Source organism: Buteo buteo, chromosome 27 (assembly GCF_964188355.1).
Source record: "Buteo buteo chromosome 27, bButBut1.hap1.1, whole genome shotgun sequence".
NCBI lineage: Eukaryota > Metazoa > Chordata > Aves > Accipitriformes > Accipitridae > Buteo > Buteo buteo.
This window is the reverse complement of record NC_134197.1, coordinates 78,644-95,729: the sequence shown is the minus strand read 5'-3', so window position 1 is coordinate 95,729 and position 17,086 is coordinate 78,644. Positions and strand designations below refer to the sequence as shown.

Below are 17,086 nucleotides of genomic sequence, written 5' to 3'. Positions count from 1 at the left end.
CCTGTTTTTAAGGCCTGTGATGCTGCACTTACCTTTTGTTTAGATGTTGCCTTCATTTCTTTTCCCTGCCCCCACCCCCAGCATGAAAGCAGCCCTTCTTTGGGCCCCAAGTGGTAATTGCAGCTATTAAACTTTGATCAGTTCCTTAGGAATTCTGACTAGCTAGAGACCAATTGCTTACTGTGCATAATGGGATCAACATACTGGTGTGACCATGTTAACATAAAATAACACAAGCATTAGACTGATATGAACAATTATAGAAGCTGTCCATGGAATGCAAGGAGACCTACAGCAACTGGGGATTTTAAATGGTACTTGTTTATCAGAAGTACTTCTGTGCCTTCTTCCATATGTCAATGTATATAGCTTTTAGGAAAAGGACGTGCTCTATGCAATTACAGTTTCCTTCTGTAAAGGAAATCAGTTAAATTATGTAAGTTATTTTCATGTATGTCAAGCTGATATGCCCTCTATTAAACTTTAACTGCTTTTTTATTGTATTTTTAGTCAAAATCATTCTGCAAAACAAATGAAGTGTGAGAAGTTTTGTTCCATCTGAGCTGTAGCTTCTTCAGTGCTTTTGTTATTAAAAAATGGCTATTGCTAGAGACTTAAGTTATTCTAAGTGTGATACAGCTCTGTTCCCAGATCTGTTCTGCTTGTCTGCATTTGATTACGACAGCTTTGTAACATAAAAGCATTCCCCCAAATTAGAATAGCTAACACCCTCACGTTACTCTTAGTCTCCTAAAAATTGTTTGTGTAGGATTGCCTCCTTGTCACTATCTAGAAATCCTTGTTACAGCAGCTGATTTGGAAAAGACTTCATATGCTTGGGCTGGGAAAGTAACTGAGAAACTGAGCTAAAGGAGAAGGTTCCCTGTCAAAGTCACTTACTTGGGCTTTTTTTTGTTTTTAAAGGGAAATGGCATATTTGTACCACTAAAACTGCTGCTGTGACTGCCAATTCTAGTTCCAGTAGAGCTAGCATTTACTGTTTCCAGTAGATGAGGGTTAAGAGGTGAAGATCTTGCTGTGACTTCAAGAACTTCTATATATGGAGGTAACACTATGAATTGTCCTCAGTATCTCCAATTCTACTGAAGGGTTGCTGAAGTTTAGGTTTAAATAAGTTCCACTTCGGTGCTGGAAACAGTAGAGCATTCTAGTTAAATGTACAGAAGACAACTGCTAACAGCTGCATTTTCACTACACAAGCTGGCAGGCATATGGAAAAAAGTGAACTAAGATACTAGTGCTGATGAGAGTCTCCGACTCAGATCCTTAAGGGCTGGACAATGTGTATTTCTGACTTGGTAGAGTGCCGCTTCAAGTAATGAGAATGCAGGCAGATAGCATTGCTGAACCTGTTACCTGAAACTTTATGGTACAGTTGTGAATATAAAGTACCAAAACGTATGTTGCTTAGGACTATTGATCAGAGTAAAAAAAAAAAAAAAAAGCATGTAAAGTTACTGAAAAGACATACTGAGATGTTAAAACAATTCCAGGAAGCATTTTTTTCCTTTTAAGCTTAGGTATTCAGTTTACCCTAAACTAGATGAAGTAGTTGAAATACATATGGCAGGCTCAGGCCTGCAAAAAGTCAGAGGCTCTTTATGTGGTAGGTACTCTGAAGAGCGTGGTAACTTAGTCATGTTTTCCAGTTGAAATATAGCCCAGAAGTTAGAAGGGTTTACTTAATGTACTATTAGGTAAAAATAATCCCTATAAACACTTTCCAGACACATTGATTAGAATACAGTTTTAACTTGTAACTAAGCTTCAGGCTCTTTACATAATAATCAGTATGCCATAAACAATTATCTAAAAATTAAACAACCTAAAGCCTTTATGCGCATAACAAATAGACCTATAAGCGCACATATCGCCTGAGGTTCACCTAAAGGAAGGAATTTGCTAGGCATCAAATTACAGGTGAACAAGCCACACTGTTAACTGTTCACAAGAAAATTTCTTTATACAGGATGTTACAACTCTTCGGGATTGTAGGGGTTTTTTTGTTTGTTTGTTGTGGGTTTTACTGTGGTTTGGTTTTTTGTTTTGTTTCGTTTTGTTGTTGGTTTTTTTTTTTTTTTTTTACTTTTCAAATAGTTGATTTATTGGCTGTTGTTGCAGCAACTTTATCTTCTGGACTGCTCTCATCACTGCTTTCAGTGGCATCATCTGGAGTGCTCACGCTGTCTTCCTCAGATTCTTCATTACTTTGTGCTTGTCTGGAAACATTTTTCAGGATTAAAAATGCAAAACAACTTATAATAGGAAAAATAGTATTTAAATTAAATTCATTACCGTGGGGAATTGATTGGTCTGTTGGGATTAGAAAATTCTTTTCCTGATTCAACATCAAATGGATCTGGAAAAAGAAGGAAAAAAACATACCCATTGATGAAGAAGGCATATTTTAATGGTCTGCCTTAATTTTCATTTTAAGAGAAGATTGTTGGCATGGAGGGGAAGACATAGGAAGTCCAGTTCAGCTTTCTGTAAAGTTTACTGTAGTCATTTGGTCAGAAGCCAGGGGAGGTGAGAAACAACTACCAAGTCCTGACCCCCTGCCCTCCATTCTAGTCTTTTCACTCTTTTCCATGCCCTTTGTGCCCCTCCCCCCCCAAAGGGGTTCAGTAGCTCTTTAGGAGTAGTCGGACTGTACACATAGGTTTCTAAGGCTTTTGGTAAGAAAACATGGATGTTCTCAGAATGGTTTAGTTCTAAAAGGGCTGTCTAGTTAGTTCATCTCTACTGAGAAGTGAAGTATAGCTGTCCAGGCTTAGCTCTTGCTCAGTAAGGGTAGGGCTAGATTTACTTTGACTTACACAGCTGGGGAGAACTGTTACCTCAGAAAAGTCAAACAAGGCATGACAGCTTTGGTACTACAGTCCATCCAGAAAATACATACGATTGTGGGGGGAAGCGTGCTTTGTTTGGCATAGTAGCGTTGCCCCTCAAGAACTGTCTTCAGTTTAATGTAACAGTAGTTAGGCTTCCAGCAAACAGGAGGATGATTTCATTCAGCCTAGCATGTCATGGCAAAGACATCAAAGTTCAGTGAAACTAAAGGCTGTCTACCATCTTACAGTGTGAACCCCTGGCCTATTTTTATGGGACTTAACCACTGTGAAAGGAAAACATTAATTAGGAGCACCTCTCCTCATATGTTCTCGATCACTTGATGTAGCTTTTTTTGATGCTGTCTTGAATGAGACCAAGCACTCACCTGTGAATATAGCCTGAAATACTGGGATACCAATAAGTTACTGGAAGAATTTGGGAATAAACTACTGTACGTATTATAAGCTATTTTCATTATCTTTATAGGTCTGATTTTAAACATCCTGATTAGGGACTATATAAATGTATCCATTAAAGGTCTTTCTTAGGTTTATGTGCAACTACCTTGCTGTCAGACTGTATGCCTATATTTCTCTTACAGTCCTCCTGAATTACTAGTCTTTTTACTCATACTCTGCTTTTAACATCTGTGGATAAAATGAGGAAGCATCATATTTTCTTTTTACTCCTTAATTCTCCAATATCCTTAATTTAATCAGGGTAGCTGCTCCACAGTTCAGCTGTGAATACATTAATATATGCATTAAATTACTTTAGTCGTTTTCATCTTTTTGAGTTAAAAAAATAGGCAAACTTGCTTAGAAGAAGAATATACAGTATAAAGACAGAACAACACATCTCAACAAAGCTCTTATCTTCTACCTTGCCAATATTTTCATGAGATTAAAGGAAAAGATTGTAAGGAATTTAGCTAGGAAGAAGGTGTGTGTGGTGTGTCTGTGGTTTTTCTTACCTATTTCTTCATCTTTTGTTTCTTGGACACTAGCTAAAAAGTCCTTTTCAACTCTCAGCACTTCTTCCTGGCAATGACAGGCTGCATACTTTTCCAAGAGATTTTTGTTCAAGTCAATAAATGCCTTACCCCATTTAAATTTCCTTAGAAGAATGGTGGCTAGGTCTGGGAATCCTAAAACAGAAGATAAATGATCAGTTTTCTTTTTCATTGTAAGATTTCACTCACAGTACATACCTATGTATCACTATGATAGATGTTTGCCAGCATTTTTTCAGTGTTCAGGGATTCAGACTTTTAAAAAGATTAAAAATATCTTCAAATTTCAGTTTAACTTGAAATACTTAACTGAATCCAAGAAAAATTCATAGTCTTTTAGTGAGTGTTATATAAAAATATTTTGTACAGGTAATGAATGATTCAAAGTCTAGCTCCCACAGTCCTTCAGCAAGACAGCAATTGTACATATGATATTTTCAGAAGATAAGATTTGTCTGCAGTATAGTAGAGCATGTCTCTTCAATTGTCAAGAAACTTCTGTGATGAGTTTGCAAAACATCACAAGAGGGAGCAATTTCTTTTGTTCTTAACTAGAACCCACCCTATTAACAGAGAGCTGTTATCTCTCATTAAGACAAAGTTGCTTAAGGATTCATGCTCTGTCTTTTCTGGCTTTTTTTTTTTTTTAAACAGTTTTTCTAACATTAAGTGCCATCCTGACAAAACCAGGATCATCAGTTTATGTGTCCTGTATAGTAACTGACATGAACGCCCCAGAGATACCTCGATGCTACCAGATACAAGCACTTCGAAGAAAGCTAGGCAATCTGATTCCAAACTCAACAAAGTGATGACCAGTGGGACCGCATTACAGTTTAGTCTATCGCAGATCATCTCTGCTGATTTATTAAGGATGTAAGAATTGGTGGTAACATATTTCACATCACCCATATTACAGCCTACCGACAATGCAAAAAGCTGCAGCAAAAGCTTCCACGCAGGACAGCTTGCATGGCCGACCATAGTTTACAGGATTTGCAGCCACCAAGTAAGGCAGCAGCCGTAGATGACCTCCTCTCATTCTCTTAAAGGGAGTTTCTTCTAATTTGGCCCATGAGCAATCTATGACTGCCATTCCACTCTGAGCAATGACATGCCTAAAAAAAAGAAACATCACTGTATTTGAAAAACTGTTATCATTGTATTGGTAAGTTAGCGGGAACTACAATTGCCACTTTATACTGGCAACAAATTTGCATACAACCCCGCCTTTTGTCAATCAAAAAGCATGCATTTTACAATGATCTAAAATACAGATGCAATGAGAAAGAATAATAACATGCTTTTTGTCTGAACATGCCATGTGGCAAAAAAGGTTTATCCGTACATTTCAAACTGAAAGTGAAAAATTCTAGGTTTAAAAAATGTGACAGAAGAGTCTGGTTAATAGTAACATTCGCATTCTTAAAAGTACACCAAAGTTCAGATTTAGGTTCTCCACCAGCTTCTAAAGACTAATCTTTTCTCTGAGTAAATACATCTTTATAAAAATTCTGCAGGCACATCTGAAGAAAATTCTTAGTGTTTCCCCCAAGTACATTTTCTAGTTAATGCATTGTGTTGCCTAGCCAAAGAACTTGAATATGGAATCCTAAAAGATGCAGTAGCTATAGGCCCGTGATTCTGAACAAATTAACCTACAAACCACATACTTTGATTTCTCATTGGGATCTATAGATGCTTTTTTCACCTGACAGCAGCTGTGTAAAAATATTAACCTGATTTAATAAAACAGCTCCGTTTCTCACGTTCACGCATCAATGTAGTGTAGCAGGAAGGTCAAATTTATTCCGCAGCACAGTTGTGGCCATGGATCAGTGGTTAAAATGTTCACCCTAATACACCATCGTTACAGCATTTGAACCAAGTGCTCTTCCCCACAGCCTGCACCTCCCCGGGCTTTGCCAACAGGCAGGGAGGTCACCTGTGCACGGGCCTCACCGGGAACTTGCCTGTCAGCTGGAGAGACGTACTCAGTAGCCAGAGGACTGAGGACGAGGCCCGGGAATCTCTGGCGGAGGCGCAGGGTTCGGAGCAACCCTTTTCGGGCCAGTTTCCTCCCAGTGCATTTCTTGGGATCGCAGTGTCCGAGCTCCCACATGGCAAGAGGGCACGGGAACTTTGCCCCCGGGGCGGCCCCTTCTCCCTCCAGGCAAGCTGAAAACAGCAGGCGCGCATTACTGCCCGGCGGCCGCCCGGCCCGGCCCGGCCCGGCAGGACCCAGGGCAGGACCCGGGGCCCGGCAGGACCCAGGGCAGGACCCGGCCCGCCTCGGCAGGACCCAGGGCAGGACCCGCGGCCCGGCAGGACCCAGGGCAGGACCCAGGGCAGGACCCGGCCCGGCCCGGCAGGACCCAGGGCAGGACCCGCGGCCCGGCAGGACCCAAGGCAGGACCCGGCCCGCCTCGGCAGGACCCAGGGCAGGACCCGGCGCCCGGCAGGGCCCGGCCCGGCCCGCCTCGGCAGGACCCGCGGTCCCGCTCGGCGCGGCCCAGCGGCCGCGGCACACTCCCGCACCTCTCAGCGCGGCCTCCGCCTCCGCCGCGAAGGTGTCGAGGCTGCGAGCCCCGCGCCGGCCGCCCCTCCGCGGAGCGGCGCGCCGGCCGCGCTCCATGGCGCCGCGCTCCCCGGTGCCGCGCCTAGGCGGAGCGGCCGCCCCGTGGCCCCGCGCCCTTCCGTTTCCAGCGGAAGAGGCGATGGCGGCCGCCCGGCTGGTGCTGGCGGCGCTGGGCGCGGCGCTGGGTGAGCGCGGGGGCAGGCGGGGGGCGAGCGGGTGCGGCGGTGGGTCGGTCCGCCCGCCCGCCGCAGCCAACTGCTCTCTGCTCGGCAGGTCTCTTCGCCTCGGCGGGGAAGATGAAGATTGTGGAGGAGCCGAACACGTTCGGGTGCGTGGCCGCCCGCTCGCCGCGTCCCGCGACCCACCCGGCCTCGGCGGGCTCGGGTTCCTCTGCCGCTGTGGCGGCTCCAGACCGTTCCGTCCTCCGGGGAGGGGCGGCCCCGGCCGGGCCCGGGCGCCTTTGCCGCCTCTGCCGCCTCCGCTGGTGGGCCCGCGGGCAGGGTCGCTGCTCTCTGCGCGTCCTGCGCGGCTGCGGGTGTTGGGACGCTCGGGCAGGGGAGGATACAGCCGGAGCCAGATGCGTAACTCGGTCTTAAATGCTTCACTCTCCTTCTTTTGAAAGGTTGAATAACCCGTTCTTGCCTCAGCCAAACAGGCTGCAGCCAAAGATGTCCCCCTCTGCAGTATCAGGTATACGCAAGCGTTACCTTTTTTGTAGTTTTCATCATTGAGTGACAGTCACTTGCAAAATAGTCTAACCTGACTTTATGCAGACAAAGACTGATTTTACTTGTCGTTTTACGAGCATCGGGGGAAATAAGGATGGGCAAATATATTTTATTGTGCTTCTGACAGATTAAAACCTGGATTAACCTCTTCTGTGTTCCATGTCCCAGTGCTGTTTGGACTGGTGGTGTCACAGTGCTATCCGTATGTTTTATTCTGCGTTTATTGAGGCAGTCACAGATCCTTCTGATCCTTACTAAAAACTTACTTTCTTCTTGAAACAATCCCTAGCATCCTTGAGATTGTCATATAAAAGCCATCCCATCATCTGATGGTACTTAATACTCAAAAATTATTTTTAAAAAAGTCCTAAAAGTAGTCTTAGAACAAGTCACAGAGGTTCAGTTTCACAGACAAAGGCTGGGTGCTGCAATGTAAATCCACCACTTTAGCAAAATAAACAGGAATCTAAAAATTCTAGACAATATGTGGAGGACAGTAGATAAAATAAACCCTGAATGCAAGGAGTAAGCAAAAGGAAATAACTCTTGTCTCTCTGCTAACCTTAGGCACGGGCTTAAACCTTGTTCAGGTTCAATAAAGGCATCTTGGTATGGTGACACTGAAAGTGATGATGCTTAATGTCTTCTGTCATGTTTTATAAATCCAAATCAAATGTATAAATTCTGCAGGTACTGCATGTGAAAAGTGAAATAGAAATACGATTAGTAATAGAATGCTGAATGGAAAGATGCCAAAAATAGCAGGAAAAAAGTGAAAAGGACAGTATGATAGAAATCCTTCTTTCCTGGATGTGGGAACTTATGTGTGGCCAAAAATTGGGAATGTCTATGGAATTGGAATCTTAAGGCATGGAACCCTGTCTTCACAATTATTTCTTTAGCATGGAAACCTTACTTGTTCTTTTCTTTTACAAGACAGCTGGGGTAATATTTACTATAATTTCTCTTTCAGAGCATCTGCCCAGGAAATGGAGGCATGAGTTTAATGCATTCCTCAGGGACATTTGAATTTGCTTTTTCTTCCTCTGTGGGGAGAGCATCCTAATCACTAAAGCACAGGTTGCATGTAGTAGAGGAGCAAACCCTTTGGCCAAGCCTATGATAATCTGTAGAATGAAGCGCAGGATCGTACAGTCAGAAAAATCAAATGGGAAAGAGAACCTGCCTGTATCCCAGTGGTTAGGGCATTCCGGAGGGCATGATTCTGGTGGTCTGATCTTTGTTTCTAGGATTGCTTGTCTGCCTCTTTGGAAGAAGTACATAGGCAATCCTGGCAGTGAGGAATTAGAATCCAGGATGGGGTTTTGTTTTACTTGCTTTGTAATCTCTTTTCTTCTCCTTTCCTCACAAATATTTAATCATCCCATGCAAAATTACCTTAAACAAGGGACACTGAAATAGCCCTGTAGCACCTAGTTCAGAACTCTGGGCCCTTTTTTGAATGACAAGTTACCTGTCTTGGATTCCTTTGACAGCAAGGCTGGAATGGTCAATTCTACAAGAGTAGAATTGTAACTGCTGACCTGTCTGACAGTAAAAGGTTTATCTTGCTGAATACTACCTGGATCAGACCATGAAGGCAAACTATGAAAAGGAATATCTAGTTCGAGAATCTCAGTGAAACTTAAATATGCAGCACTGTCAACATTCTGAGCAAATGGGCTTTACTAGTATAAACTTGAGGAGTTTGGATGACTTTGGGGACAGACAGCTGCCAAGCAAGACTTCTAGTCATTTCATTGTCAGATTTTGGCAAGATCTGCACTGATGATTCCTTTTATGGATCTGGCCTCCGAATATTTGTTTGTATACAGTTTTCTTATATCTGTCATAGAAAGAGGCTGATCTGTTTCACTGAGTGTTGAATATGAAAAATGTTAAAGATCATGATGCAAACCAATATAGCACTAGTGGGAACTTACAGTAATCTATATGGAAGATAGAAATTTCCTTATGTACAGCAGAAAACTAAATTTGTCACATACGCCTTGCAATTTTGTCACCACAGTAACTTGCTTAAATTTAACCAAAATGTTATTCTTCCTTGATGTAATTTTGTGGTGTTTTTAGGCCCTGCACATCTCTTTAGGCTTGCTGGCAAGTGTTTCAGTTTTGTGGAATCCACGTGAGTAATGGATTTGGATATTTGATTCTATATATTTATTGGGAACAAACTAATTTTTTATTTCAGTCTAAAACATTTCTTCTTTTCTTTTTCTTTTTTTCTTTTAAGGTACAAGTATGAGTTTTGTCCTTTCCATAATGTCACTCAGCATGAGCAGACTTTTCGATGGAATGCCTATAGTGGGATTTTAGGGTGAGGCTTTTAGACCTTTAAGTTTTACCTGTGTTGTTAGTAGATTGTTTTATAGATTGTCAAAAAGGAGGCAGGTTTAAAATTAAGATTCTTTTATTGGTCAGGTTAGGTCATTGTAGTTCCCAAGGCGTTATGCATAAAAATACCCCATCTTGAAAAATTCAGATTTTTTTGTTGATAAATACTAACTTCCTGTTTTAGCTGGAGGCTGATTAATAACCAGTGCCAACTGCAGGTGTGATATGTTCATGTGAGAAATTCAATAATGTATAACTACAGCTTATACTAACAAAGATTTCATGTCTGTTAACTATTTTCACTTTGAGTTGAATGTGACCTTACAAAATGAAATGAGTGCTTTATGCCTAGTCGTTGTGTTAAACATATTTAACAAAAGGTAATAAAAGACTCAATATAGACCCAAAAAAGTATCCCAAAGTATTCAAAGACCCCAGAGTATCCAAATCATAAGACCTAAAATAAACTTAATTATAAACCAGAGCACTGCTTTAAAATTACTGCCTTTCTAAATATTTTGTATATAGATGTCTCTTTTTTTTCCTGTGTGCACAATAATTAGTGAGCCAACATGAGAGGAAAAGGGTACATTGAGATGCTGAGAGTATCATTGGCTTTAAGACTAGCAGAAGTAGCAACTGATTTTTGTAGGTGCTCTCATCAGCACTGAAAATCCTGCAAACAATCCGAGTTGCACAGGGTACATAGCTTCACGGAATTTGTTGTGGGATGATCTATAAGCTGTATTTTATTGGATGTAAACATGGATTTGTAAGTGCAAATGGTTTGCGAACTGAAAGCTGATCCAAAACTGTGCTCTCAAAGTAATGTTGATGTGCCCTGTGTAGCAGCCTAGATAACAAACTACACTGTTGATAAGGTCTTGGCTGGAAATACTAAGACAACAAAAATGAAGTATATACAGTTAAATTGAACATGGTATAAGGGTATTCCTGTTTTTCCTTCTGAGTGTTCACCTTTTTCTTTCCAGTAACTTAAAATAAAATGATGTCCTGTTTTGGGTTTGTTTTCTTTCAGAATCTGGGATGAATGGGAAATTGACAACAACACATTTGTTGGAATGTGGATGAGGGAAGGAGACTCATGTGAAACTAAGAGCAGACAGACAAAGGTATAATAACCTAGACTATGCTAATTCAAACAGCGTGACTCTCTGCACACACTCATGACACTCTACAGACTGAAACGTTCCTACCTTGAAGAAGTCATAATTTAAGATGTGATATAAAACATGAAGATGAATTCCTGTAGGAGCTAGGTGAATGGATGGAGGAGGGAAGCTAAAACCAGGATAAATTTTTGAAGAAGTTTACTTATGTATTCTCATTGGTTACTTTTAACTCCTTTTTTTCCTTGATAGAGTGGAATATTCTGGTATTATCACCACTGTAGAAACATACAGTGCTTTGTAATTTGTGTCAGGAAAAATAAAGAAAATTAGCTATTTGTTGAATGCGGGATGCCAGCATATTGTGCTAAGAACATCCAGGGAAAAGGAGGGAAAAGAATTAGGCGTTAACAGCATGCTGAGAAGCTAAGTAAGGTGTTAAAACAAGAGCAGAGGGCATGCAAGGAGAATTGAGGAAGGAATCAAATATATGGGAGTGGCAGAGGAACCAACTCAAGATAAACAGATTCTTCTGTGAGTACATTTTAAAGAAAAAGTAAAAATTCTTATTTTGTGGAGTGGTTAAAATGTTCTTTTTCACATTCAAGTAGTCTCTGTGCCAAGGGTAAGAAGGGTGTCTGAGACTTGCCCAATGTGTGGCACATGATTTGCATACATTGTGTATCCTTTCATTCATTAATGTTTTTCTTTTTCCACCTCCTGTTTCATTATGTTACACAGTTTTACAGATACAATGAATTAAATCTCACATTCCCTGGTAACATAGGTAGATGTTGTGAAGAAGAGTTAAAGATACTGTATAGTTCACAACAGGCTGCTTTTCATGTAGAAGATGCTTAGCTATTACAATGATGGGTAACAATACAATACTTAAGAGAGGGATATATAGTTGGAATAATAATTAATATGAAGATGGGATAAGTGACAAAATGTCTTGGCCAAGGTGAAAATACTCTATACTGTGATGGAGGTGCCTTGTTAACATCTTTATCTCCCATAGGGGCTGCGGAAAGAATTACTATTCTTGTATCACCTTTGATACTGTGATTCAGATCTTTTACTGGCATTTAGTTTTGAACAGACAGAAAATACTGGTGCTGCAAGTTTAAAGATGGAAACAAATTTCTACAGGCTAGATGTGTATTGTTCTCTTTATTTAGCACATTGGACAGAACTAAAATTTGTCAAGTGAATTATGCTTATGTCAGGTGAGGTTCTAAAGGGTGTCCTATTCACCCTCCCTTTTACTCTAATTCTTGGTGGAAATACAGTGCTTGGGAGTCCAAGGAACAGTGATAGGTGGGGGGACCATTTCCCATTAGAGCAAGCAGTTTTCACGTTTGATAAAATAATTTGAAGATGTGCTAGCTATGATTCTTTTTCTGTGGGTGACAGCACTGGAAGCTTTGACATGACAGTATGTACAGAAATGCATCTGCTAGCATTGGAAGACAGCAAATGGATCATCAATGCTGGTCCTGTCCTGTTTTATGTGGAGGTGATTCACTCATCTTTGTTTTTACTGGTGTTTAGGTTCATCTTGTTTGTGGAAAGAGCAATAAATTGGCATATGTGTCTGAGCCGAGTACTTGTGTTTACTCTCTGACATTTGAGACTCCTCTCGTGTGCCATCCCCACTCTCTTTTAGGTAAGATTTAGAAAATCATTTGTGTGTGGAGCAGCTGGCATATTACACCAACCTCAGAGTGTAAATTTTTAGGTTCTTTGAGTTTGTAACTTGATATAAATGAGTATTAAATGTAACATATAATATGAAGTGTATTTTAAATCCCAATCATTATAACACATAGGTATTTCTCAAATAAATTGTCATTGCTAGTGTAGACTCAGTGAGTGGGGTTTTTTTTGGTTTTTTTTTTTCTCTTTGTCTTTTTTTCTTGGACTGGTCGTAGGAATCAGCCCTGCAGTATTTGCACATTTAATTACATTACAAAAAGGGAGAGGTCAGTGAGAATTACATTCAACAAAGAAATATGAGGCCTTCTAGCTGGAAATAAGAGAAAAATTTTTGGTTGGTGGCATTCTCCGGCAACTTTCAATGCGTGAAGTGGATTTTAAGTTTAACCCCAACTCTTGAAAGCAGTAGAGACTCTGTACTGTATAGAAACCTTGACTTCTTAAAACAAATACACTTGCATGCTACTAGAGGAGCATTTAACTAATGCAGGATAATGCTGTTGGTTTTTACGTGGTTTGACTTCCATTTTCCAGTTTATCCAACTCTGACTGAAGCACTACAAAGGAAGTGGGATGAAGCAGAGCAGCTTCTATATGATGAACTAATAACTGACCAGGTTTGTTAACTTCTTCCAACCCTATTTGGTAAAGAACAATTATTGTCAAATAGCCAAACCTGGCTTCTGCAGTTTCTCCTTTTTGAATGGATGCATTTATTCTGCAGTTGGCAAATAGTAATTTTTGTGCTCTGTAACTGCTATATCAACTGATAATTGTAATGTTTGCTACAGTGAAGCTTGAGGAATTGGAATGGCCAGTGCAAATTACAAGCAGAGATGAGAGTCGGGTGGATTGATCTATTGTCTCTTAGAAACTTTCTTTTTCAGGGATACAAAAAAATACTGAAAGAGATTTTTGAGGAAGCAGGACTTCTAAAAGCAACAGAAGAAGAGGAAGTTGAGAAACAGAATAAGAAAATAAGTGTGGAATTTGAAACAGTGGAGAAGTGCAGTAAGGTATAGAGTGTAATATTTACAGTGTGGAATTATATTGCCAGTTTTTACTGTATGACAGTATCAGTGTGACAGCATTATGTAAACACTCTTTGGATTCAGCTGAAATCTGTTCATGGGATTATCTCATCTGGTTTCAATATGTAGCAGTCTGCATACAGAGCGGTTTGATATCTTTATTCTAGCCCTTAAGTCAAAAACAAAGCAGCACAACTGAATGCCCAATAAGAAGACAGGTGTGTGTATAGGAATTAGAGTAGGCACTTGCGTTATGAACACCTTATAAGTACTCTTTCTGGGGAGTATCAGTCTGGAAATAGGAAGGACTTGCTAGTGAAAATAAATGTGTAACCAGCCTTGGGAATGTTGACATGGATAATTACCCAGACTCGTGTCAGAATGCATTGGCTGTTGCACAAGCAAAGGGCAGAATGATCTATGCTGTGTCCATTTCTGAATAACTTTCATGTGTGTGAACAGTCCTTCTGCAACAGAATTGGGAAAATAGAGGTAGACAATGTGCTCCACCTCAAGGAGTGCAAGCTGAACATCAAAAAAAGAGCATGGAAGGGAATTAATTCATTATAATGCAGAGAAGAAGCTGCTGTTGTAATTTTATTTGAAAATGTAGCAAAGACAAAACACCACGTAGTAATTCCTGAATATAACCAAATAAACTGGGGTTAAGCTGAATATACTTATATAAGGATCACCCTTTTGATGTGGTACTGCTAGGAGCTGGAATATTCACCTATTTTTTTTTTCCCCAATAGTTAACAATACAATATTTAATAATTTGTACTTCTTTTTCTGCTTCATCATAGCTCAATTGACATAAAGTTGGCTGTTTTGGTAACCACAGAATCTTAAATAGTTAATCTTTTGCTCTTTCTTGATTGATGTAAAAACCAAAACACAATAAAAAAATTAGAGCTTCTTTGAGATTCCAGATACGTGGTTTGAGTCTCAAAAATACTAAGCAATCCCTGGCTCTGTAAGTTAACAGAAACTGCTGAAAGCAAGAATGTGAAGGTCAAGAGTTGAGGAGGTGACAAACTTCCAGACTGTAGCATTGTAATATAAAATAAAATAAGCCTGGTCCTGTGGCAAACTTTATGAATGCAATTTTATGCTATGATAAAATGCTAGTTAGAGGATAGATCTGAAATAGTTACAGAAAGCACTCCTAATTTTTACTCTTGGGCTTGGAAAAAGCTGGCTCCTGTTTTGGCAACATAGGAATATATCTTTTTATAAAATTTGTGCCTTGTTCTTGGAATAAGCAGTTTATCTTTTAAGATCTTCTAAGTGAAAAGCTGTAACAGCTGTGCACAGACGACTTATTTTTTATAAATTCCCATTTTATGTATGCATTTGGAGAGTGAGAGCGCCATTTAAAATCTATTTCCTTTCTTAGGAATACAAGCAACTTTCTAAAGAAATAAAAAAACTTAAAGATTTATTAAGTCAGCACGGTATTGCATACAAAGGAAATTCTGGTGAGTTTTTTGGTATCATTTGTTTTCATTATTGTCTATTCAGAATGTGAATACCCAAATGTTGGTTTTGGTTACAGCAAGGATTAAATAATCTGACATATATGGAGGTAAAATTCAGTAGACAAAGTTTTTAATAAGTACTTAGGTCTTGATTCCTGTGCAAGAGGACTTATTTTGCCCCCCCTCCAAATGTGTTGATGACTTGAAATTTTAGCTTTATAGAAAAATTTTGACTGCTGTTGTATTTGAAGTTTGTCTCTGGTACTTAAGGTGCCAAAGAAAAAGGAAATCGGTGTTAGAGCATTCATAGCATGTAAGCATCTTTTAAGTAACTCCATTTTCTGCATAGTCAACCACAAGGCCTGACTTCTTCAAGAACACTTGAAATGTTCTCTGTATCTCTTTGAATTGGTTTTATCCTTTCTTAGTCAGCTTTTTTTCCTGTCTTTGATTTCTAAGTACCATATCACATGCACTTTTTAGGAGGAAAGACTGTTTGGTGCTGGCTATGAAGAAGCAAGGCTTATCTGGATTAATTCCAGACAAGTTGGGTTTTTTTTGGGGGGGGGGTTAGGGGTTTTTTTTGTGTTTTTTTTCTGTCGTTCCCCACCATGCCTTCCAGTCCATCATGCCCATTATTACATGAACTATTTGTCTAAGGAGGATTTAATCTCCCTGAATATATATTTACACCTTTTATGTTCAGAATTGGCACCTGAAGAAAACAATGAACCTTTGAGCTAATTAAATTAGCTTAAAATCAGTGACATACTTTATTTTTTCTTCTTTTTGTTTTGAGAAACTTTCTTCTCTGTTTTTTGGGGTTTTTTTTGTTTTTTTTTAATTGGCGACCCTTTTCTAGGGAAAACTCATCGTACTGAAATTTTCATAGAACATTTTATCTGCATGTTTAAACTATTAACTATGTAACTTGCACAGTATTTCTGACAGTTTGTTAGTTCATATAATTATTGCAGATTAGAACTGTACAATCAAAAGCGGAATTCACAGCTTACTCTAGATGACTTATTATTTCAAAACTATTGAGTAAATTCTGTGACAAAAATGTTTTGGTGTTTAAAAGCGGAAATAACTGATGTCTTAAACTAAATATTACAGCTGAAAATACCAGTGTTGAACATACAAGTCACAAACTGGCAACTGCAGTGACAACTGTTTTTAACGGGTCAAAGGATGATGAGCACCTGCATGGCGACACAGGAATTTGGAATGACACTGTATGAAGAAATTTGGCTGGTAAACAGCAAGTTCATATGGAACGTCAAGGAAGTTGAACGTGTATCGTGGCACCGAGATGACTGACCTTCTGCGAGGATTCTTGACTTTCTGAATTTCTGCCGTAAAGCAGAACATAATGGAGTGCAGGCTCGCCATTGCGGAGAAGAGTTGGCTAGTCTCCGAGATCATTTGTAAAACTTCTTTGCTAAGGCCGATATTGGGCATAGGTTTACAGACTGTGCATCTCCAGTCCCAGCTGTTATTTTCTTTGATCAAGCACGGCAACAGGTGCTGTATATACAAAATAGTTCAAGACCAGTGCTGTAAGATGTTGCATGCATGAAAGGCAGCAAGTACACTATTAAGAACACGTTGCCTCATCTGTGTGCCGAACGGTTTTCTGTGCAGGCTTTAGCAGAAAAAGCAATGTTTTCTGCCGTAGCAGTGCATAACACCCCACTCCACCCGCGCTGAGAGGTTGCTGTCATCCTGGGAGAGCGGGTGGGTAAAACGAAAGCTCTTCAGGCTCTGACGGAAAGGCGCTATGAAAGCACCAACACTGTTGTAAAAGAACAGCTCCGCAGAGGGAGCACAGGGCCGTTCTCTGTACGTAGCATGGAACAAAGAGGACTTTTCCAACGCAAGCGGGGGAGCCGTTACTGTGGGAGTCGGTGGCGGCCGGGAACGCCGCCTCCTCTCGTCCGCTTGGTGAGCTCGCCGGGCGGCCAGCGCGCAGCCCGCCCGCGCTCCACCGCTTGTGCCCCCCAGCTCCTCGGCGCCCCGCGGCGCCGGCTCGGCCCGGGCCCGCCGTCCGAGAGCCTGCGGGGCCCCGCGGCCGCCGCCGCGCTTCCGCTTCCGGGCGGCGCGGGGAGGAGCGGGCAGGGCGGCGCGGCGGGATGAGCGGAGTGCTGGGCCGCTGGCGGTGAGGTGGCGGGCGCGGGGTCGCGGCCGCGGGCT

General features: G+C 40.9%; 2 protein-coding genes across 3 annotated transcripts; one reads left to right on the top strand and one right to left on the bottom strand.

The window, feature by feature from the left end:
* Positions 1 to 1,676: 1,676 nt before the first annotated feature.
* Positions 1,677 to 6,608, bottom strand: TSR3 (TSR3 ribosome maturation factor). Its single transcript, XM_075058624.1, has 6 exons — positions 6,407 to 6,608; positions 5,842 to 6,046; positions 4,793 to 4,986; positions 3,830 to 4,003; positions 2,317 to 2,380; positions 1,677 to 2,240 (listed from the first exon to the last, which is right to left on the bottom strand). The coding sequence occupies exons 1-6, from the start codon at positions 6,501 to 6,503 to the stop codon at positions 2,111 to 2,113; spliced, it is 864 nt and encodes a 287-aa protein (XP_074914725.1). The 5' UTR covers positions 6,504 to 6,608; the 3' UTR covers positions 1,677 to 2,110.
* On the top strand, positions 6,230 to 16,499 carry GNPTG (N-acetylglucosamine-1-phosphate transferase subunit gamma). 2 transcript variants are annotated; one of them, XM_075058622.1, is made up of 11 exons: positions 6,230 to 6,277; positions 6,720 to 6,774; positions 7,069 to 7,136; positions 9,266 to 9,320; positions 9,429 to 9,512; positions 10,569 to 10,662; positions 12,214 to 12,328; positions 12,913 to 12,995; positions 13,266 to 13,394; positions 14,809 to 14,890; positions 16,010 to 16,499. In XM_075058622.1, the coding sequence occupies exons 2-11, from the start codon at positions 6,743 to 6,745 to the stop codon at positions 16,132 to 16,134; spliced, it is 867 nt and encodes a 288-aa protein (XP_074914723.1). In that variant the 5' UTR covers positions 6,230 to 6,277; positions 6,720 to 6,742; the 3' UTR covers positions 16,135 to 16,499. The 2 variants fall into 2 exon arrangements, with proteins under 2 accessions (XP_074914723.1, XP_074914724.1); XM_075058623.1 differs by lacking the exon at positions 6,230 to 6,277 and adding an exon at positions 6,553 to 6,631.
* Positions 16,500 to 17,086: the final 587 nt, after the last annotated feature.